This window comes from Lithobates pipiens, unplaced genomic scaffold, assembly GCF_037356315.1.
Source record: "Lithobates pipiens isolate NorthernLeopardFrog02 unplaced genomic scaffold, aLitPip1_a1.2 Scaffold_19, whole genome shotgun sequence".
NCBI classification, from domain to species: domain Eukaryota; kingdom Metazoa; phylum Chordata; class Amphibia; order Anura; family Ranidae; genus Lithobates; species Lithobates pipiens.
Window position 1 is genome coordinate 71,416,781 of NW_027507764.1, and position 22,447 is coordinate 71,439,227.

A 22,447-nucleotide genomic window follows, 5' to 3' on the forward strand; every position below is an offset into this window, starting at 1 on the left:
TGCAGCCTTACTGTGCCCATCATTGTAGCCTCACTGTGCCCATCATTGCAGCCTTACTGTGCCCATCATTGTAGCCTCACTGTGCCCATCATTGCAGCCTCACTGTGCCCAACACCTCAGCCTCACAGTGCCCATCATTGCCACCTCATTGTGCCCCGCCATTGCAGCCTCAATGTGCCCGTCATTGCAGCCTCACTAGTAGTGACTGTGCCCAGTCATGCAGTCTCAGCAGTCAGTACCTGGATTGCACAGTGGGTATCTCCCGCTGTATCTCGGAGCTCAGTCTGAAATGTTTGGCCAAGCTGTGACAAAAGTCCCGCCCTCCTCCTAGACCAGCTCATGTGATAGACGCAGTGTTCTGTCTATCACACTAGTTGGTCTAGGAGGAGGGCGGAACTTTTGTCACAGCACGGCCGAAAATTTCAGACTGAGCTCCGAGATACAGCGGTCTCCCGCTATGTAAGGGAGGGAGAGAGGGGAGCGCTGCAGCCGCAGTTCAACGCGGCCCCAGGACAAGCAACCTAATGCCAGTATCCCGGTGGGCGAGTCCGGCCCTTCCCTCACTCGAGTATAAGCCGACGGGGGCTTTTTCAGCATAAAAATGTGCTGAAAAAGTCGGCTTATACACAAGTATATATGATAACCCTCATTTATAAACATGCCAATGGAAAACTATTTCCCACATCATATTATTTATTTTCAAACTGGGCAAATGACATCTGAAAAGTTACGATAACCAAAAAAGACAGTCCTTCCAAGCTGATCAATCCTTATTTTTCAATATTTACCAACAATACGTCCATAACTGTCTCTCCTTACTCCCAGCTCCTCTTCTTCCTGCTTCCACAATCGGACAAGGAGTTTTGGGACCGTTTCATTATCTTTTCCCCTCCAAGTTAAAATATGTGGAATGGTTTTAGGATTATCACAGAATTCTACCAATATCCCAAGTAACAGGTTGTTCATGTTTTTCAGATTAAGCTTCAGGACAAAATAAAGACATATAGTGGTGTAAATCACATGGGAAAAAACATGATTTGTACATAAAAATCCTTATTTCATTTAATTCTAGGTAGCCCAGAGGTCAACACTTTATGACCCAAGTAATAAAAGCTGGTAAAGTGTACAGAGATCTACTTTCCCCCCCCCCCAAATGTACAAAAAAGTGGGGTGAGCGGTGCTACAGTAAGATATACACACACCAGCCACTTTATTATGTACACCTTGCTAGTACCGGGTTGGACCCACTTTTGCCTTCAGAACTGCCTTCATTCTTCATGGCACAGATTCAACAAGGTGTTGGAAACATTCCACAGAGATTTTGGTCCATATTGACATGATAGCATCACGCAGTTGCTGAAGATTTGTCGGCTGCACATCCATGATGCAAATCTCCCATTCCACCACATCCCAAAAGGTGTTCTATTGGATGGAGATCTGGTGACTGTGGAGGCCATTGGAGTACAGATACCTCACTGTCATGTTCAAAGAAACCAGTGGTGAGATGATTTGAGCTTTGTGACATGGAGCATTATCCTGCTGGAAGGAGCCATCAGAAGATGGGGACACTGTAGTCATAAAGGGATGGACATGGTCAGCAACAATACTCAGGTAGGCCGCGGTGTTTAAACGATGATCAATTGTTACTAAGGGGCCAAAAGTGTGCCAAGACAATATTTTCCCCCCCACCATTACACCACCACCAGCCCGAACCATTGATACAAGGCAGGATGGATTCACGATTTTAGATTGTTTTCAGCAAATTCTGACTCTACCATCTGAATGAAGCAGCTGAAATCAAGACTCATCAGACCAGGCAATGTTTTCCCAATCTTCTACTGTCCAATTTTGGTGAGCCTGTGCAAATTGTAGCCTCAGTTTCCTGTTCTTAGCTGACAAGTGTGGCACCCGGCGTGGTCTTCTGCTGCTGTATCCCATCTGCTTCAAGGTTCGATGTGTTGTGCATTCAGAGACGGTATTCAGCATATTTTGGTTGTAATGGTTATATTGCCTTTCTATCATCTCAAACCAGTCTGCCCTTCTGACCTCTGACATCAACAAGCCATTTGTGTCTACAAAACTGCCACTCACTGGATATTTTATTTCGGGCCATTCTCTGTAAACCCTAGAGATGGTTGTGTGTGAAAATCCCAGTAGATCAGCAGTTTTGAAATACTCAGACCAGCCCATCTGGCACCAACAACCAAGCCACTTTCAAAGTCACTTAAATCCCCTTTCTTACTCATTTTAATGCTCAGTTTGAATTTCAGCAAGTAGTCTTCACCATGTCTAGATGCCTAAATGCATTGAGTTTCTGCCATGTGATTGGCTGATTAGCAATTTGTGTTACGAAGCACCAATTACCAATTGAAAAGGTGTACCTAATAACGTGGCCGGTGAGTGTATGTGCATGTTCTTTTCAACCAGGGCAGGATTGACATCTTTTGCAGTGTAGGCCAGTTGTCTTGTGCTGCCTCCTACTAAAGCCAACAAGCTAGCTTTATCATAATACTAATATCAGACTTTATTGTCCCACAAGACATAGATAGAGAGGCTGAATAAAACAATTTTACACACTCTGCACCAGTAAATCTGAAATTGATGGGAAGAATAGGCAAAATAATCACCCTTGTATGCTAGTAGGTTTCTTCATGGATATCTGTGGATGGCTGTGTGCTGCCCCTGCACGGCTTATTTTGGTTATTCCGAACATTCATCAATTTACATTTCTACTCAATAAAAGTCTACAGTCACACATGGTAAAAATCAAAGAAAGATATCGATTTCTTACTACATGATCTTATATACTACTGTTTTAACATTACAACGGCTATATCTGAAAGTATAGGTCTTCCTAAATAAACATGAGAGGGTGGAGCAGTCCAGTCTACATACTTACTGCTAATAAATCCAGAATAATAAATAAGCCTTCTTTTTCAAGAAAGTAGTCCTCTGATGTGAAACATCCTATAATACAACTCCTAATAAAAAAACAGGAAAGACAATATAAATACAACACATACATCTGTGGCTTTTATTCAAAGGCATGCTACAAAACGTAGTCAGCACCCTGGATGTGCAGTGCCACCGTCCTGGGTTCAATCCTCATATAGAACACTATCTGGATGCAGTTTTCATAAATTCTCTGTGTGTATCCTTCATAAACATGGGAAGAAGGCAGAAAGCCTATGCAGAACACAGAAGGCATAGCTCATTCCTGGCATCTGTAAGATGACTTGAGCTGGGCACCAGGAAGATGCAACTCCAGCATGTAAGTGCAGAGGCTTCATTGTCAGTGGCTGCCCATTGGCAGAGATGAAAGATACTGGACACAGAAGGAGAGTAGGTGATGCCAACATGGACAATGGAACAATGTTGGCAATGTTGAGGGAGGGCATGCTAGATGGTAAGCGTGTGCCATAATGCACAGGCGTGGTGTGTATACTTGCACATTATGGAAAGAGCTCTCCCAACCGAAGCAATAAAGTTCCCCTTTAAATATTAGTAGGCAAGAATGCTAGTCACTTAGTCACCATTAATTAATGTAGTTTTTTTGTTTTTATAAACGTGAAATCTCTTTTGTAAGTGATACTAAACATAATCAAGTCTAAAAAGTTAGCTCACACAATCTACAGACCTGGCAAAAAGTTTTGAGAAATTATTTCTATTATTATTATTAATAATATTATAGTATTAATATTAATATTCACAAAGTCTGCTGCTTCAGTTTTTACAATGGCAATTTGCATATCCTCCAGAATGTTAAGAAAAGTGATCAGATGAATTGCAAAGTCCCTCTTTGTCATGAAAATTAACTTAATTCCAAAAAAAAAAAAAAAAACATTTCCACTGCATTTCAGCCATGCCACAAAAGGACCAGCTGACAGCTTGTCGGTGATTCTCTTGTTAACACAAGTGTCAGGAGGGGGCGGAACGCCATGACGTAGACACGCTGGGAGTCTCCTCCCGCCTCATCCGGCCCCACGCCGCCTCACTGTACCGTCGGACGCTGTCTCGCTGCCTCGCTGCTTCGCTGCCTGTGGTTCCGGGTTACCTGGAGCGCCTGGTAGAACGGGGAGCGACGAATGATGACCGAAGGAAAGGACATCTAGTCTGACATCTCGGAAAGCTGCTACGGGCGAGAGCACAGCGTTACCCCGCCGATCCGCCGCTACAAAGCTAAGTGCACCCCTCACCCCTCACCCTCAACCTGAAGATGTGGTGACAAGAATGGTAGGTCACCTGAGAGCCCCCTTGGAGGGATAAGGAAATTGCCTTAGAGGTAAGGTAAAGAATTATGCCCCAGAAAAGAAGATAAGTCGGAGGTCTGAGATAAGAAAAACACCCATAGATCTCATAGAATTCCTCCCTTATACTGCCTGCTATCTGAGAGGAGTCATAAGAACCACTGAACCACTGAAGTGACTATATATGACTATATATGTGACTGTGTATGGGATCCCAGGAATTTACCTATCCTGCCTAACGGAGGAGGTCCATGGTTTAGCCCCTCCAAGCTGGAGTAGAAAAATATAAGCTTAAACAAGGAATGTGCAGATTATCCTGAGTGTTTAAAACGTTATCCTGTTGTTGGAGTGTCTAACATTCCCCTATATAAATAGAAAAGGATGGTGGAGTAAGGACACAGAGGAGTTTTGCATATGCCTCCTCCTCCCTCCGCTATACTGTTTATTTGCAAACAGCTTCCAGCGCTAGAGGTATTATTGAACTGCACATGTGGTGTTTGGAAAATATTTGTTTTTTCTTGGTGAGGGGTATATGGCTTAAGTACCCTGGATTGGCTCTTAAGAGGTGCCCCCCCTGGAGGCATAGGGAAGCGTCACAGGAGACAAGGTAACGGAATATGCCCCAGAGAGAAGAAATGTTGGAGGTCTGAGATACGAAAAGCCCCTTACACAAATCCCCCCCCCCCCCCTATCGTACTGTTTACTGCCCTAGGGAGGTTACAAGAGCTATAAGAACTGTTTATGTGTGTGTGAGTGTGATGACAGGAAATATACCTGACCAGTTTGTCTGAGAAGGTACATGTCTTAGCCTCTGCATACTGGAGTAGAAAAACGCAAGCAGAACCAAGGACTCTGTGGAGTATTTGGGAACTTAAGGCAGTACTCTGGTGTGGGAGGAATACTGTACGCTGCCTAAGAGGGCTACAGGGTGAGATATGTCTTATATTCACCTACACAAATAGAAAAGGACAGTAAAGTAAAGTAAAAGATACAAGAACAGCCTACATTGAAAATTTCAAATGAATAATACTTTGTACTAGACTGTCCATAGTTCACATCATAGAGAGACAATTAAGTGAAGAGCCTCAGGGAGTTGACTTCTTCCTTAATATTACCCGGTGGATAAGTCTGGTGAGGAAGGTAACCCCGCTACCCAGGACGGTGGATAAGAGGGTAGGAGTAATGAGCGGAGTGCCTCCTGAAGGTGAACCGTCGGTCTGAGACGAGACGAGAGGGAGAAACGGGACTCAGATTAGTGCCGGATTTGGACTGAGTGAAATTGGGATTAAAGAAACCCTAGGAATATACAAAGTTACACAATGACAAATGAGGATAAGGACATTTAAGGAGCATAAATAAACATAAGCATAAAGAAGAGAGAAGATAAATACTGGAATGAAAATTAAATGGACAATGGAGAAATAGGGTTAATCCCAATACCTCCCAAGAACTCCAATAAGTAACTGTTCGAGTAGCACGTTCCAGGGAAAAGGGACTCTGTTATATAAAACGAAGATCTAACGGGGTAGAGTTGTTTTAGTCAGGACCCCTGTACCCTTCGTCCCCCCTCTCCCTCATTACCCCCCCAACATTGGGGTGGAGGGATTAGGGAGTAGAAGGAGGAGTAACAGGGAGTAACAACATCAGGAAAGGGGGATAGGGGGAAAAAGAGGGGGGGGGAAAGGGAAAAGGAAGGAAGGAAGAGGGAAAAAAAAAAAAAAAAAATGAGAGGGAAAGCAAAACCAGGTAAAAATATGCCGCCGGTACCTAGTCCAGGAGGTATTCAGCGGTATATGGCAAGTATGGCCTGCACAGCAGAGGAGGGTCAAGTTAGCCCTAAAGCAGGAGCAGCGCGAAGATCAGGGGCATATAAACAGAAGGTTCCAGATGAAGGTAAAATTGGTAGGGTAAATGAGGGAAAAACGGGGGAACCGAAAGAAAGTAGTATCGCTTCACAGATGTGTACAAGGGCTCAACAAGAAAGGGAGGAATTAAGAGATGTGGAAATAGATACCAGAGGGGCAGGAAGGGGACACCTACCAATACAGGGAGTAGAAACCCCCTCAATAAAGGAGATGTTAGAAGGAATGTTCGCTAAAATGGAGGAGTCAATAAGAACAGAGATAGTAGGATTAAGGGCGGACATAGGGCAGGTCCTGGAAAGGGTAGAGGAAATAGAAGACAGATTAGATAAACAAGATGAAAGACTGGATGAGATAGCAGAACAAATGGCAACCCTTCAGAGAACAAATAAAGAACTTCAGTACAGAATTGAAGATCAGGAAAATAGGGGGAGGAGGAAGAATGTCCGAATTAAAGGAATACCAGAGATCTATAATACTGAGGATCTGGGAAGTATACTTCAAAAGCTTTTTAATCCACTCCTAGAAAGGGACCCCGTGGAACCCCTAAGATTAGACAGGGTACATAGGATCCCCAGTAGAAGGGTAGCAGGGGGGGAACACCCAAGAGATGTAATAGCAAGGTTTCATTATGCAGAAGAGAAAGGGCAAATAATGGGGAAGTTAAGGTTGCTCCCTGGGTTGTTCCTGGAGGGTGTAGAACTACAGGTGTTCTCGGATCTAGCCTCAGAAACCCTAAGGAGAAGGAGACTGTTAAAACCCCTAACTCAACAGATGACTGCATTGGGTATAACATATCAATGGGGCTTCCCAGCCTGTCTAAAAGGAAAGAAAGATGGTTGCTCCGCAGTACTGCGCTTCCCAGAGGACCTGAGGGGCTTCTGTGAAAAGTTAGATATATCCCCCCCCCCAATTACCTGGATGGGAAGAGGATATTAAAGAAGACAGACCTGTACAAAGGAGGATGAGATGGAGGAAAGGGAGAAGGGTGGAGCCAAATGAGGGGGACATAATAAGAAGATAATACAAGAAGTTAAAAAGAGAAGGTTGGATGCGGAGGGGTGGGGGGATGGCTGGGTGGAGGGTGGGGTGGGGAGGGGGGGGAAGCTTTTAGCGGCCTACTGGTGTGAGTCCCAGAGGTAAATATGGGAAGGAGTGGACACCAAAGGGAAAAGTGTCAAGCCCATATGAACAACGCAGAAAGGGGGATCCTCCGAATAACCTGTGAAAGGAAAAGCGTTGCGGAGGGGGGGTTGGGAGGGGAGGAGGGGGGGGTAAGGATGGGGCTGGTTTTTCCTTTATTTTATCTTCTTTTTTTTTCTATTTTTTGTTTTTTTTTGGGGGGGTTTGTTTATTCGATCCCGATCTGTCCCTTAGCAAAGGAAGGGGGGAAGGAAAGAAAGAAGGGAAAAAAAAAAAGAAAAAAAGAGGCTCTCTGGAACGGGGTAGGTCTTTAGGCTCCTAAGAGAAATATGCAAATAATGGCTACTATTAATGTGATAACATATAACGTGAGGGGTTTAAATACAAGGGAAAAAAGGTATAAAATCAATGAAGAATTGCACTTTATGAGGGGGAATGTAATTTGTTTACAGGAGACGTATATAACCAATAATTCGGGAATCAAACTGGCCTCAGCGCAATTCCCATTCTGGTACTATGGGGATTCACCATCGCCCCATTCAAGAGGAGTAGCGATTGGGTTTGACAGGCTTTCAAGATTTGAAATTCAGGACCGGGTAACCGATCCAGAGGGGAGGTACCTATTTATAAAGGGAAAACTGGGGACAACACAATACACAATAGCAAATGTATATGCCCCAAACAGAAACCCCGATAGATTTATTAGGAAAATATTATCAAAACTTTAGAGAGGGTAAAGGGTAAAGGTAAATTAACGAATTTAGAGAGGGTAAAGTGGTATTAGCAGGTGACTTAAACTGGTGCTTGGACCCAAAAATGGACAGCTCGGCAGGTGTCATAAGAGCCTCGGAACAGAGATACAAGTCAGTGATTAGAACATTGTTAAATGCCCAACTCTTAGACGCCTGGAGGATCAGTCACCAGAAAGAGCGGGACTATACCCATTGTTCGGCAGTGCATAAAACTTATGCAAGGCTGGACTATGTCTTTATAGAACATCAATTAGTGGCTAACCTGAAAAAAGTTGAAATTAAGCCCATTACTCTATCAGACCATGCCCCTATAATAGCTCAATTAGAAATACAGGATGAGAGAGGGAAGGAGAGAATGTGGAGGATAAATGACTCCCTCCTCCAAAACCAAGATGTTAGTAGACAAATCGAAAAGGAGTTGAGGAATTTCTTTGAGCTCAATGATACGGAGGAAATATCTAGAGCCACCCTATGGGAGGCCCATAAAACAGTAATAAGAGGCAGGTTGATCGGGATTGGTGCAGGAATAAAGAAGGAAAAACAGAAAAGGAAAACCGAATTATATAGTGAGATTGAACAGCTGGAACGGACAACAAGACCTAGAGGGATCCAGGAGAGTCAGGACCTAAAAAAAAAAAAAGGGAGTTGGAAGAGTACTTAGAGCAAGAAAAGAGAACAACGTTTTATAAGATAAATAAGGAGAGATATCAATGGGGGAATAGATCGGGCAAATGGCTGGCAAAAAGAGTAAAGGAACAGAAAAATAGGACCTTTATACCTAAAATTAGAGATAAGAATGGGGAGTTGAAGTTTGCCACCCCAGAAATCGCAGAGAATTTCCACTCGTACTATAGTGCGCTATATGGGATAGGGGCAAGAAGTAGTGAGGGAGGAAATAGGAAGGAAGCTATAAGAGAATATCTTAGGAATCTCGATTTTCCAGGAGGGGTGAGAGAGGAGATGGAGGCCCTAGAGGCTCCCATCTCGATAAGAGAAGTCGAGGGAGCAATTAAGGGAATGCCACTGGGGAGTAGCCCTGGTCCAGACGGATACTCCAGTTTGTACTATAAGAGATTTCAGAGCCTCTTGGTACCAAGACTGTGTGAGTACTTTAATGCGGTAGGAGAGGGACAGAGCTTCCGCGAAGAGGCACTTCTAGCCCATATTACTCTAATTTTGAAGGAGGGAAAAGACCCAGCTGCAGTAGAGAGTTATCGTCCAATCTCTCTATTGAACTCTGATATGAAGATATATGCAAAAATAATGGCTGAGAGACTGAGAGCACTCCTCCCTGAATGGGTCCACGCCGACCAGGTGGGATTCGTCCAGGGAAGGGAGGGAAGGGACAACGCGGCGAAGTCTATCATGCTGATCCAAGAAGCAATGAAAGGGAAGATTCCAACAGTTCTTATGTCAGTCGACGCCGAAAAAGCCTTTGACAGGGTTGACTGGGAGTTCATGCATGAGATCCTGGTCCATAAAGGGGCGGGAGAAAGAATGATGAGGTGGATTAGGGCATTGTATACCCAGCCGACTGCTAGAATAAGAGTTAACGGGTCCCTGTCTCGTCCCCTTGAATTGTTCAATGGGACGAGACAGGGATGCCCTTTGTCACCGATGTTGTTCGTCCTGAGTCTTGAACCCCTTTTGGGGGCAATTCGTATGAACCAGGATATCCAAGGTATCCGGGTTGGAGGGACAGAGTATAAGGTATCGGCATTTGCAGACGATGTCCTATTATATATAGCTAACCCTAAAACATCGATCCCGAGGATTTTGAAAGAATTAGAATGTTATGGAAAATTATCAAATTTTAAGATAAACCTTAAAAAGACAGAAATATTAAATCTCAACTTAAATAAGGTAGAACAAAGTAACCTTGCCACAGGTTTACCCTTCAAATGGTGTAAGGGGGAACTAAACTATCTGGGGATTAAATTAACGGCACTGAGGCATAGGCTTTATGAGGCTAATTATATCCCCTTATTAAATAAAGTGAGAGGGTTAATGAAAAACATGAAGTATAAGGCAGTATCCTGGATAGGAAGAGTAAACGTAATAAAAATGATTATATTGCCAATTGTAAACTACACAATACAAATGATACCCGTCCCGGTCCCAATGAGTTTCTTTAGGAAATTAAAATCATTGACCATGGCTTTTATATGGCCCCTGAAACGCTCGCGCATAGCATATAAAGTATTAGTGAAGGAAAAAGAAAGGGGTGGAGTAGCATTACCAGAATTCAAAAAATATTATGAGGCAATAATAATATCTAGAGTAGCAGATTGGATATATAATCAGAAAGAAAAAGGTTGGGTAGACCTGGAAACAAGATTGAGTGGGACATGTTTAGGTAAAATGTTATGGATACCATCGCATCAGCGGAATTTAGGAGTAAACACAAGCATTTTAACAAGACATACATTAAGAGTATGGGATATTATTAATAGGGCACACAAATGGACTCACAATTCACCACTAATGTCACTGTTGGACACAAATTACTTTTTACCAGGTAAGGAAGAACGTTTGTATTTTAGTAGATGGGCAAGTAAAGAGGAAATAAAATTAGGAGAAATTATTAAGGGAAATAGATTATATACATATAGGGAACTTACACAAGAGTGGGGACATAAGTTGTTAGATAAGTGGAGGTATGCTCAAATATCACATTTTGCTCAAAGTTTGCCACAGCCACTACGGGGATTAGAGGAGTTGAGACCACTAGAGAACTTATTCAAGGAAAGAAAGTGTTTAATTAAAAAAGTATCAAAAATATATAAAATATTAAGACACGAAGCTGATTTAGAGCTCCCAACATATTTAGGGAAATGGGAAGAGGACATAGGACCACTAAAGAATGAGGAACATAGGATAAAAATACTTAAATCAACACACTTAGTTTCAAGAGAAGTCCGCATGATAGAAATGTCCTACAAATTGATATCAAGATGGTACATGACACCCCAAAGAATACAGGAGTGCACTGGGGCGGAGCAGGCAATGTGCTGGAGGGAGTGCTCTGAAGAGGGCTCCCTAAAACACATTTGGTGGGACTGCCCGAAAATAACCCCTTTCTGGGGTAAAATAGTAGAAATTATAAGTGCAGTGACAGGTAAGAAAATTGAAAAAAAACCCTGGACATGCCTCTTTCATGATACAGAGTTAGGAGTAATCCAATATAGAAACACGATAGTCCCGCATCTACTGAATGCGGCCAAGGCGTTAATACCTCGTTATTGGAAATCCATACAGATACCAAAAATATCGGAATGGGTACAGAGGGTGGAGCAAATTAGGGTAATGGAAGAATCGTTAAATAAATTACAAGACATAGAGGAAGAAGGTCACGGGGTGTGGCAGCAATGGCTGACATTCTTGGAGAGGCGGGACTGCCGTGAAATGATGGAGGAATAAGGGGACAGAGAAGGGATCGAGGGGGAGGGGGGAAAGAGGGGAGTAGACCCCCCTCAGTCCTATAATTTTTTTTTTTTTTTTTCTGCTTTCTGAGGTGGGGGAGGGAGGTGGGGAAGGGATTTAGAGGGTAAGGGGGGAAAAGGGAGGGAAGTAAGAGATTTGTATAAGTCCTATTATATATTTGTATAAATAAGAATGTGTTAAATAAAGAAGAAAAAGGAAGAATATATATTAAAGGAAAGAAAGGAAAAAAAAGAAAGAAAAGAAAAAAACTGCCACAATGATGTTAAGTGGATCAAGCGGAATTCTGAGCGTTAAGCTGAATAGAACCCGCCGGAATAAAGTAACTGATAAACTGACTGAGATGGCAGGAAAAAAGGAAGGGAAGAACACAAGTGTCAGTGTAGACGAGTAAAAGGGTGGAAATCACTCTATAATGCTGAGTTAGACCCCTTTCATGCTGGGGCCGCCGTGCGTTAGCAGAAAAGCACTGCTCGTTTAGGTGGCGCTTTACGGCCGCTAACGGGTCTCTTTTAACCCCCACTTTTGGGCGAATAAGGGGTTACATAGTTAGTAAGGTTGAATAAAGACACCAGTCCACCCAGTTCAACCTGAGTGAGTGAGGGTGCGTGACTACAATTGTCCCTATCTCTGTACATTGTGTCTCATTAACCACTTAAGGACCAGGCCTCTTTTTCGGACTTGGTGTTTCCATGTTTAAAACTGTTTTTTTTGCTAGAAAATTACTTAGAACCCCCAAACATTTTATATTGTTTTTTTTCTAACACCCTAGAGAATAAAATGGCGGTCATTGAAATACTTTTTTTCACACCGTATTTGCGCAGCGGTCTTAGAAGCGCACTTTTTTTGGAAAAAATTCACTTTTTTGAATAAAAAAATAAGACAACAGTAAAATTAGCCCAATTTTTTTTTATACTGTGAAAGATAATGGTATGCCGAGTAAATTGATACCCAACATGTCACGCTTCAAAATTGTGCCCGCTCGTGGAATGGCGTCAAACTTTTAGCCTCAAAAATCTCCATAAGCGACATTTAAAAAATTCTACAGGTTGCATTTTTTGCGTTACAGAGGAGATCTAGGGCTAGAATTATTGCTCTCGCTCTACCGATCGCGGCGATACCTCACATATGTGGTTTGACCACCGTTTTCATATGCGGGCGCTACTCACGTATGCGCTCGCTTCTGTGCGCAAGCTCGTCGTAACGGGGTGTTTTTAAAAATTATTTTTTTTTTCTTATTTATTTTAATTTATTTTATTTATTTTTACACTTTAAAAAAAAAAAAATGGATCACTTTTATTCCTATTACAAGGAATGTAAACATCCCTTGTAATAGAAAAAAGCATGACAGGTCCTCTTAAATATGAGATCTGTGGTCAAAATGTCCTCAGATCTCATATTTGGGCTAAAATGCAAAAAATCCGCCGCGGAGACCACCGTTATCATACAGCCGACCGCCGCCTGAAGAGATGGATATCTCGGTTGTGGCAGCAGCTGCTGCCGTTACCGAGATATCCCTCTTCAAAAAATGGACGTACATCGTCGTGCGGCGGTCGGCAAGTGGTTAAGATGCTCACCTATTATATTATTATTTATTTATTTATTTATTTAAAGTGGAGGGCCACCCTGAAAACAAATTTTTTTTAAAAATTAAAAAAAAATCTAAAAAAAAAAAATGAAAAATAATTTTTTTTTTTACTTACCAGAAATGCCTGTTGCTAGGCACATAATCCTAATCTTCCTCTTCCTCCTCCGCGGAGATCTTCTGTCTTCTCTCTTCGTCGCGGCGTCTTCTGGGTAATGGGTCGCGCTGTGTTCTGGGAACTGTGTGTTCCAGAACACAGCGCGTCCCATTCAGAAAGCGCTGCGGGACTCGCGCATGCGCAGTAGCTGCGGGACTCGCGCATGCGCAATAGGAAACGGGCAGTGAAGCCATAAGGCTCCACTGCCTGTTTCCCTTAGAGGGAATGGCGGCGCCGGGACCCGAGAGCCGAGGGACGGGGCGGCCTCGGGCGGCCGACATCGCGGGCGCCCTGGACAGGTAAGTGTGTTTATTAAGTCAGCAGCTGCAGTGTTTGCAGCTGCTGACTTTTTTTTTTTTTTTTAAACGGCCCTCCTCTTTAAGGTACCCATATAGCGCCGTCAATTTACGCAGTGCCGTCAGTTCACGCAGTGCTCCAGACATACATCGCACACTCACATCGGTCACCCTACCCTCAAGGAGCCCACAACCCAAGGTCCCCAACTCACATTCATATACTAGGGCCAATTTTAGACAGAAGCCAATTAACCTACCAGCATGTCTTTGGCGTGTGGGAGGAAACTGGAGTACCTGGAGGAAACCCATGCAGGCACAGGGCATGCAAACTCCAGGCAGGTAGTGTCATGGTTGGGATTTGAACCAGCGACCCTTTTTACTGCTAGATGAGAGTGCTACCCACTACACCACTGTGCCGCCCAATTAAAAGCGCCCATGGGATGGGCAGGGAATTTTGGGAGCGATGTATACAGTGCTCCAAAACCACCCACTAGATGCTGATTGCAGGACTAAACCTAACGTCCTGCAAGCGCACCGCCTCATTGTGAAAAGTCACACTGAAATGAATGGGAGGAGGTTTTCAGGCGCTTTACAGGCGCTTTTTTTTGTGCTAAAATGCCTGAAAAGCGCCTCAGTGTGAAAGGAGTCTTAGAATAACAGATTGGAAGCTTTAAAAGAAGGGTGGTACTTGGAATCATTGTTCTTCCTCTGTTAACCATGGTTACCTGCAAGGAAACACATGCAGTCATCATTGCTTTGCACAAAAACAGATTCACAGGCAAGTATATTGCTGCCATTAAGATTGCAACTACATCAACTATTTATCTGATCATCAGGAACGTCAAGGAGAGAGGTTTAACTGTTGTGAAGAAGGCTTCAGGGCGCCCAAGAAAGTCCAGCAAGCATCAAGACCATCTCCTGCAGTTGATTCAGCTGCGGGATCAGGGCACCACCAGTGCAGAGCTTGCTCAGGACTGGCAGCAGGCAGGTGTGAGGGCATCTGCACAACAGTGAGGAGAAGACTTTTGGAGGATGGCCTGGTGTCAATAAGGGCAGCAAAGAAGCCACTTCTCTCCAGGAAAAACATCAGGGACATACTGTTAGTCTGCAAAAGGTACAGGGGTTGGGCTGCTGAGGACTGGGATAAAGTCATTTATTTTGGTGAACATTACCATCAGTCCTGTGTCATGCCAACAGAAAAGAATCCTAAAAACATTCATGTTTGGGGTTGCTTCTCAGCCAAGGGGGTTGGCTCACTCACAAGAACACAGCCATAAATAAAAAATGGTACAAAAACATCCTCCGAGAGCAACTTCTCCCAACCATCCAAGAACAGTTTGGCGAGGAACAATGCCATTTCCAGCATGAGCACCTTGCCATAAGGCAAAGGTGATCACTAAGTGGCTTGGGGAACAAAACAACCACATTTTGGGTTAATGGCCAGGAAACTCCACAGAATCCTCAAGAGGCAGGTTGCCGAAAACCCCACAAATTCTGACAAACTCCAAGCATTGATTATGCAAGAATGAGTTGCCATCAGTCAGGATGTGGCCCAGAAGTTGACTGACAGCATGCCAGGGTGAATTGCACAGGTCTTGGAAAAAAAAGGGTACACACTGCAAATTTTGAGTCTGCATAAACTTCATGTAATTGTCCATAAAAGCCTTTGACATTTATGAATGTAATTATATTTCAGCATACCATAGTAACATCTGACAAAAATATGTAAAAACACTGAAGCAGCAGACTTTGTGAAAATGAATATTGTGTCATTGTCAAAACTGGGGCTGTAGTATGCAGAGGAGTTCGAGCAACACTTACCAAGCAGAATCTAGTGTGCAGAAAAGTAGTTTGTTGTGACCGAGACCACTATAAAACTTGGAGGGGTCCATCTTGAGAAGCCGTATGAGTACATCCACTCCTTCTGATCCAAACAACTCCTGAGAAAGAGTGAGATTTGACAAGATGAGTACCAGACAGCGTATTCCTCTTTTAAGTAAAGCTTTGTAAATGCTTGTGCTGAGACAAGTTCAACAAATGTTCCTTGTGGAAATAGTCAATAAACTTAAATATTCAGTAATCATTTTATGCAACTACTATCATCTTAGGGTGATTGCATGTTGTTTATGATGACTTGGTTAGTAGCTATCTTTTAGTGATTAATAAATAATTTCAAACAATAGTTCAGTTAATATTTGTCATTAGATACTATTTTTTGTAGATAGAATGTTGCATACCTCATTTTGTTTCTTATATGTTTGTTAACGTAAAGAGGTTGTAAACCTCAGACATGAAATATGAACAAAGCATATCCTTCTATAGTGTGTGCGTAAGAGCACTAAGTGTCAGTTCTGTCATTTCGGTTTGATGCTTTGTTCCTCTGCTACCAGCAGGAATCACTTCTGACACGTTTTCCTGACACCAAGAGAAAAAAGGTGTCAGGAGAGGGATCGCCAGCTGATTGACAGCCTCAGCTCTTTTCCTGTGAGAAAGGGGGGGGGGGTCTTTTCCCTCCAATCAGCTCTCAGAGCTCCCCTCACTGAGCTATGCAGAGTGTAACTTTAGCGCCCTGCTCCCTGTTTTCTGAAAGCTCAGACAAACTTTATTATGGACTTTGAATGGATGTAGAGAAGAGAAGACTGCAGATAAACACAACTTACAACTTAGGTAGGAGAATGTGTTTCAGCTGAGGCCAGTCATTTCACTGGGCATATGTAAGGGTTTACAACCACTTTAAAATAGTCATTTGGGCCAAGCTGGCCCAAATAATCTATTTCGTTTTGCTAAGAAATGTGGCTGCTGTCCATGCAGTAAAAACAGCTCTCTGTTCCAGCAGTGATACGGGGACTTCCTGTTCTGTTTCCGAAACAAAATTGAGTCAGGCTAAGCGCCGCTCAACCATTCACAGGATGAATGGATACAAGGCTTCCTCTGATTGGCTGAGATAGAGAGGTTGGGAGAATGACATCTTGCAGGATAGGAGAAATGATAAAACAGCTTACTCATTCTTACATGAAATGAGAAATGAGAACACAGCTAAACTATATAAACTGTCAGTCTTGCAGGACATGAGAACTGATAACGCAACTTACCCAAACAGTCAGTCCTACAAGGACTGGGATATAATAACACTACTTAACCATATTAATGGTCAGACCTGCAGGGCATGAGAATGATAACACAGCAGATTTGTACAAACAGTCAGTCTTACGAGAAATGATAAATGATTGCATAGCCATTGTTAAAGGACATGAGAAAAAACAACGCAGATAACCCATACAAACAGTCTTACCAGGCATGAGAAATAATAATACTTATGATGTCCACGGATCAAATACAAACCTTTCTGTGTGTATCATTCTCACAAAGTGAGGAGAGAATGATGAGGATGTCAGACTGGATTTCCAGCAAAATGGAGTTGTCCTTTCCACTAGAATCGGCCAAACTTTTCTTCAGTAACCCTGATGAAAACAGAAAATGTCATCCTCACATATAGTCCTTTACCTTAAGCACCTTTACCTTACATATAGTCCTTTGCCCGTATTTGACCCACTGCCGTATGGTATGTGTGTCCATCCCTGCTGGTAAGAGTACCTTATCCTATTCACATCACTGTCAGGATTTGAGTTACATATTTATATCCGTGTCAAGTTTATTCTATTCACACCACTGTCTGGATTTGAGTGACATACTTACATCCGTGTCAAGTCTGCCCGGAAGGGAGGCCTTAAAGAATTATTTCACGTTTATATTTTGAACTGTTCCACTGGATTCGTTTATCAGCACTCACTGTGTTACTTTTTGAGTGATTTTATACAATGTGTGGACTTTGTTTTACATTATATTGTTTATTGATTTTCACATACAGTGGTGTGAAAAAGTGTTTGCCCCCCTTCCTCATTTCCTGTTCCTTTGCATGTTTGTCACACTTAAGTGTTTCGGAACATCAAACCAATTTAAACAATAGTCAAGGACAACACAAGTAAACACAAAATGCAATTTGTAAATGAAGGTGTTTATTATTAAAGGTGAAAAAAAATCCAAACCATCATGGCCCTGTGTGAAAAAGTGATTGCCCCCTAAACCTAATAACTGGTTGGGCCACCCTTAGCAGCAACAACTGCAACCAAGCGTTTGCGATAAAGTGCAATGAGGCTTTTACAGCGTCCTGGAGGAATTTTGGCCCACTCATCTTTGCAGAATTGTCCTAATTCAGTTACATTAGAGGGTTTTCGAGCATGAACGGCCTTTTTAAGGTCATACCACAACATCTCAATAGGATTCAGGTCAGGACTTTGGCTAGGCCACTCCAAAGTCTTAATTTTGTTTTTCTTCAGCCATTCGGTGGTGGACTTGCTGGTGTGTTTAGGATCATTGTCCTGCTGCAGAACCCAAGTTCGTTTCAGCTTGAGTACACGAACAGATGGTCGGACATTCTCCTTCAGGATCTCTTGGTAGACAGCAGAATTCATAGTTCCTTTTATCACGGCAAGTCTTCCAGGTCCTGAAGCAGCAAAACAGCCCCAGACCATCACACTACCACCACCATATTTTACTGTTGGTATAATGTTCTTTTTATGAAATGCAGTGTTCCTTCTACGCCAGATATACTTGGACAAACACCTTCCAAAGAGTTCCACTTTTGTCTCATCGGTCCACAGAATGTTGTCCCAAAAGTCTTGGGGATCATCAAGATGTGTTGTGGAGAAATTGAGACGAGCTTTGATGTTCTTTTTGCTCAGCAGTGGTTTTCTCCTTGGAACTCTGCCATGCAGGCCATTTTTGCCCAGTCTTTTCCTGATGGTGGAGGCATGAACACTGACCTTAACTGAGGCAAGTGAGGCCTGCAGTTCCTTGGACGTTGTTGTGGGGTCTTTTGTGACCTCTTGGATGAGTCATCGCTGCGCTCTTGGGGTAATTTTGGGCGGCCGGCCACTCCTGGGAAGGTTCACCACTGTTCCATGTCTTCACCATTTGTGGATAATGGCTCTCACTGTGGTTCGCTGGATTCCCAAAGCTTTGGAAATGGCTTTATAACCCTTTCCAGACTGATAGATCTCAATTACTTTCTTTCTCAATTGTTCCTGAATTTCTTTGGGTCTCGGCATGATGTGTAGCTTTTAAGGATCTTCTGGTGGACCTTACTGTGTCAAGCAGCTCCTATTTAAGTGATGCCTTGATTGTGAACAGGTGTGGCAATAATCAGGCCTGGGCGTGGCTAGAGAAATTGAACTCAGGTGTGGACAACCACAGTTATAGTATGTTTTAACAAGGGGGGCAATCACTTTTTCACACAGGGCCATGATGGTTTGGATTTTTTTTCACCTTTAATAATAAACACCTTCATTTACAAATTGCATTTTGTGTTTACTTGTGTTGTCCTTGACTATTGTTTAAATTGGTTTGATGTTCCGAAACACTTAAGTGTGACAAACATGCAAAGGAACAGGAAATGAGGAAGGGGGCAAACACTTTTTCACACCACTGTAACACATTATTTACTCATATGAATATGTTCCCATCGATGGGGTTTTACGTTTGAGCGGTACACATATTGTTCCACATGCGGTCACATGACTTCCCTCTGCTGGCTGGCATATGTCAGAGGGGATTCTCAGCCCCTCCCACTGCTCTCCTTAGATCGGGGAAGGAGAGCGGAGAGAGGTCACGTGACTTTACAGCGGCGCTGTGCAAGAAGGTACTTAGGATTATAATTTAAAAAAAAACTGACATACTGTACTTAATATCTTCCTAAAACATAATTCAGAAGGATCTTTGGATGAATAAACTACAAGTCCCATCTGCCACTGCAGCAGGTGTATTTGTAGTTCTCAATAGAACACAAGTGCAGTGATAATCCATTGACACTTCCTTCAGCTCTCTAACCGAAAGCCCATAACACAGTACAGACAGAGCTGGAGGAAGATAGAAGTGATTTATCAATGTGACTTCGCAACCACTTTAATTCTTCTTTGTTCCCATGAAATAATTTTTTAAAGCTCAAATCTAACCCAAAGTTTTATTTGTATCTAATGAATGGGTTTAAAACATGGGTGATCAACCTGTGGCCCTCCAGCTGTTGAGGAACTAAAAGTCCCATGAGGCATTGCAAGCTGCTGACAGTTCCAAGAATGACTCCCAAAGGCAGAGGCATGATGGGACTTGAAGTTCCACCATAGCTGGAGGGCCACAGATTGAGCACCCATGGTTTAAAGCCAATGTAGTACTTTCATTGCTTTCAGTGTCTCCGCTAGAGTGTTTTTTTTTCCTCTGTGAGGTTTTATTGTTGTCTGTGCCTTCCTCTCCTTGTGACCTTGTTTCCCTCATTTCTTATCCAAGGATAAAAAGTGAGGAAAACCTTCTTTAATGAAATGACAGCAATAAAAAAACAGTTATATTGTATACCTGTGCAACACCTTTTATCAGGAGTTGGGCTTTAAAGCAGAACTCCAGGCATGTTACCCCACCATCCACTACCTGTCTCCTCCACCCAAAAAAGCCCCATGTTCTCTGTTTTTTTTATACCCTATATACCCTTTTCCTGCAGTCTTCTCGACAGTCCAATGACGTCACTAAGACTGCCCTTTCTCTTTCTGGTGGCAATAGAGAATGGGCATTCTTCCAGGACTGAGCATGTTAATGTAAAGATGTGTGAGCACTGCTCAGAGCCAGAGAACTGAAAGCCTGGCATACACGAGACAGAAATGGAGCATGGAGAGAGTGCAGACTGGCAATTTTTTTTTACAGAGTGGGGGGGGGGAATGTAAAAATGAAATAAAAGCATTTATAGAAGGAAGTACTACTTTACCTTCCAGATGGCTGTACACATATATGCGGCTTACAGAAGTGTTTTTTTTTTACTTGGGGCTGCATATATGTGCCACTATGCTTGTGGTGAGAGAGTATGAGACCCAGTATGGAACCCTGGGTCTCCTACTGTGTTTCCAAGAAAAAAAATCTGGGTCTTATATTATTTTTGGGAACAAAAGACCCAGTAGGGCTTATTTGCGCTGTCTTCTCTCCCCATCTCCCTCCCTGCCTGTCAGGAATACCCAGTGGCCAGTGGAATTGAGTAAAAGAAGTTGTAAAATCCAAAAATGCACTGTATTACAGTATTACATAATGTGAACGCTGCATTTTTCTGTAATCTGTAATATTTGTGATAAATACCTTGTTATAGCAACTGTGACCCGCCGAGCCTCTCTTCCTGCACTGACCTTAATTTTCTGGTGCAGTCCAGGGCACGCTCCGAGCATTGCAGAGGTAGGGGGGCATGAGATCCCCCACTGACAGCTGGCAGAAGAGGAGAGCAGCCGGGGATCAGCTGAGTGCTGCACGGCGCTTCCATTGCCTGCCGGAGCTCCCTTCCCCGCTGCGCGCACTGCAGAGGGAGGAGGGGGGGCCCCAAGATCCCCTGCTGACAGCTTGGAGAAGAGGAGAGCAGTGGGGGATCAGCTGACCACTGCTAGGCACTTCCATGGACCGTCTGAGTACCTTCCCTGCTCCGAGCACTGCGGGGGGGGGGGGGGGACGAGATCCCCTGCAGACTGCTGGGAGAAGAGGAGGAGAGCTGCGTGGGATCAGCTGAGCGCCGGGCGCTGTACGGAAAGTATTTATCACACATAATTACAGCATCTGACGCAGTTTACTTTATATAATATAGTAATACAGTGCATTTTAGGATTTAACAACCACTTTAAACTAGGGCTTATTTTTGGGGTAGGGACTATATAGCAGCCCTCCCTTAAAATCACAGTAGGGCTTATTTTTGGGGAAACACGGTACTAATGACCAGGACCCAGGAGGGCCGATTCCCAATCACTTGATTGCTTCTGATTGCAATCACAGCCATCAGCCACAATACAGCCCACCCCTGGGTTGTTTTCTCCTCTTGAGTGGAGAAAAAAGATACATTGTATGTTTTCCTCCTTGCTAAGGGCCAGTTCACACCATGAATCACACAGGAACGCTGGACCGCACTAAAGGTAATGCATGCACTACTTTACAAAACGTACAGCAATCAGATTGCACAGTACTATTGCCCCATGCAATCCAGTGTAGGCAAAAGCATTGTGTTTGCAACCTGCGTCTGCAGCGTCATGAATTTAGCATTGACATCCACTGCAGATTACAACTGCAGTGCTATTTGAATGTGGTGCGGGAAACATGCACAGAACGTGGGTTTCCCGAGTTCTGGTGTGAACTGGTCCTAAAGGAGAAAAATGTAAACAAAGAGATGTGTGTAAGACAAATACATTGCTAGATGAGAGCTTGATCTAGGTTAGTGACATGGCTAGAGTTGGGGGTCAAAGGTCAAGGTCAGAGTCAATTGTTAGGGTCAGTGCATTTTAGGTAGGATAAAAAAAATTATAATTTTTTATTTAGTATCAGTGTGTTTTAGGTAGAATAAAAAAGCAAAATATGCATTATTGTTTCTGGGAAAATAATATGCACATATGTGGTATCAATACGATCATGAGCAGGAAAATTTATCTTGGGTTGTTCTTTGGTGGTCAGTTATGGTAAAAAAAAAAAAGAAATATACAGTTACATTAGAAAAAAATACTATTGTGTGTCAGTTTTCCTTTGAATAAAAAATAAAAAAAAACAGGAGATTTCTATATACCACAAATGAAAGCCTGAAAAAAACAAGGTACAATTCATCTGTATAAACCAGGTAGTTGCAGTACAGATTTATATTGCATTAAGAAAGGTTTTGAATTTGATTTACCGTACCTAAGAGCTGACTAATTGCTCCCTGATCACAGAGGTCCTGATTTACACCTTCATCCCCTATGGACACCATAGCCCTCAGTAGTCTCAAGCTGTAGCGCATCTGGGCGTGCTTGTTACCCCGGCCACCTGTGCCATGGAAACAATTACCCTGGCCAGAGAATCCATCTGAAAAAGAAGTGTAAATCTATGTCACATGTATACTGAAGCAAGGTTTTCAGGACCTAAAGA

General features: G+C 43.0%; 1 protein-coding gene across 2 annotated transcripts in view; it reads right to left on the bottom strand.

Annotated features, from left to right (window-relative positions):
• Positions 1-22,447, bottom strand: part of CFAP69 (cilia and flagella associated protein 69) — a 96,047-nt gene that overhangs the window by 16,629 nt on the left and 56,971 nt on the right. For both annotated transcript variants that reach the window (XM_077490883.1, XM_077490884.1), the window contains exons 13-17: positions 22,220-22,384; positions 16,826-16,944; positions 15,305-15,423; positions 2,900-2,981; positions 789-981 (exon numbers count right to left, since the gene is read on the bottom strand). In XM_077490883.1, the coding sequence (XP_077347009.1) occupies positions 789-981; positions 2,900-2,981; positions 15,305-15,423; positions 16,826-16,944; positions 22,220-22,384 (678 nt within the window). The remainder of the gene's footprint in view (positions 1-788; positions 982-2,899; positions 2,982-15,304; positions 15,424-16,825; positions 16,945-22,219; positions 22,385-22,447) is intronic.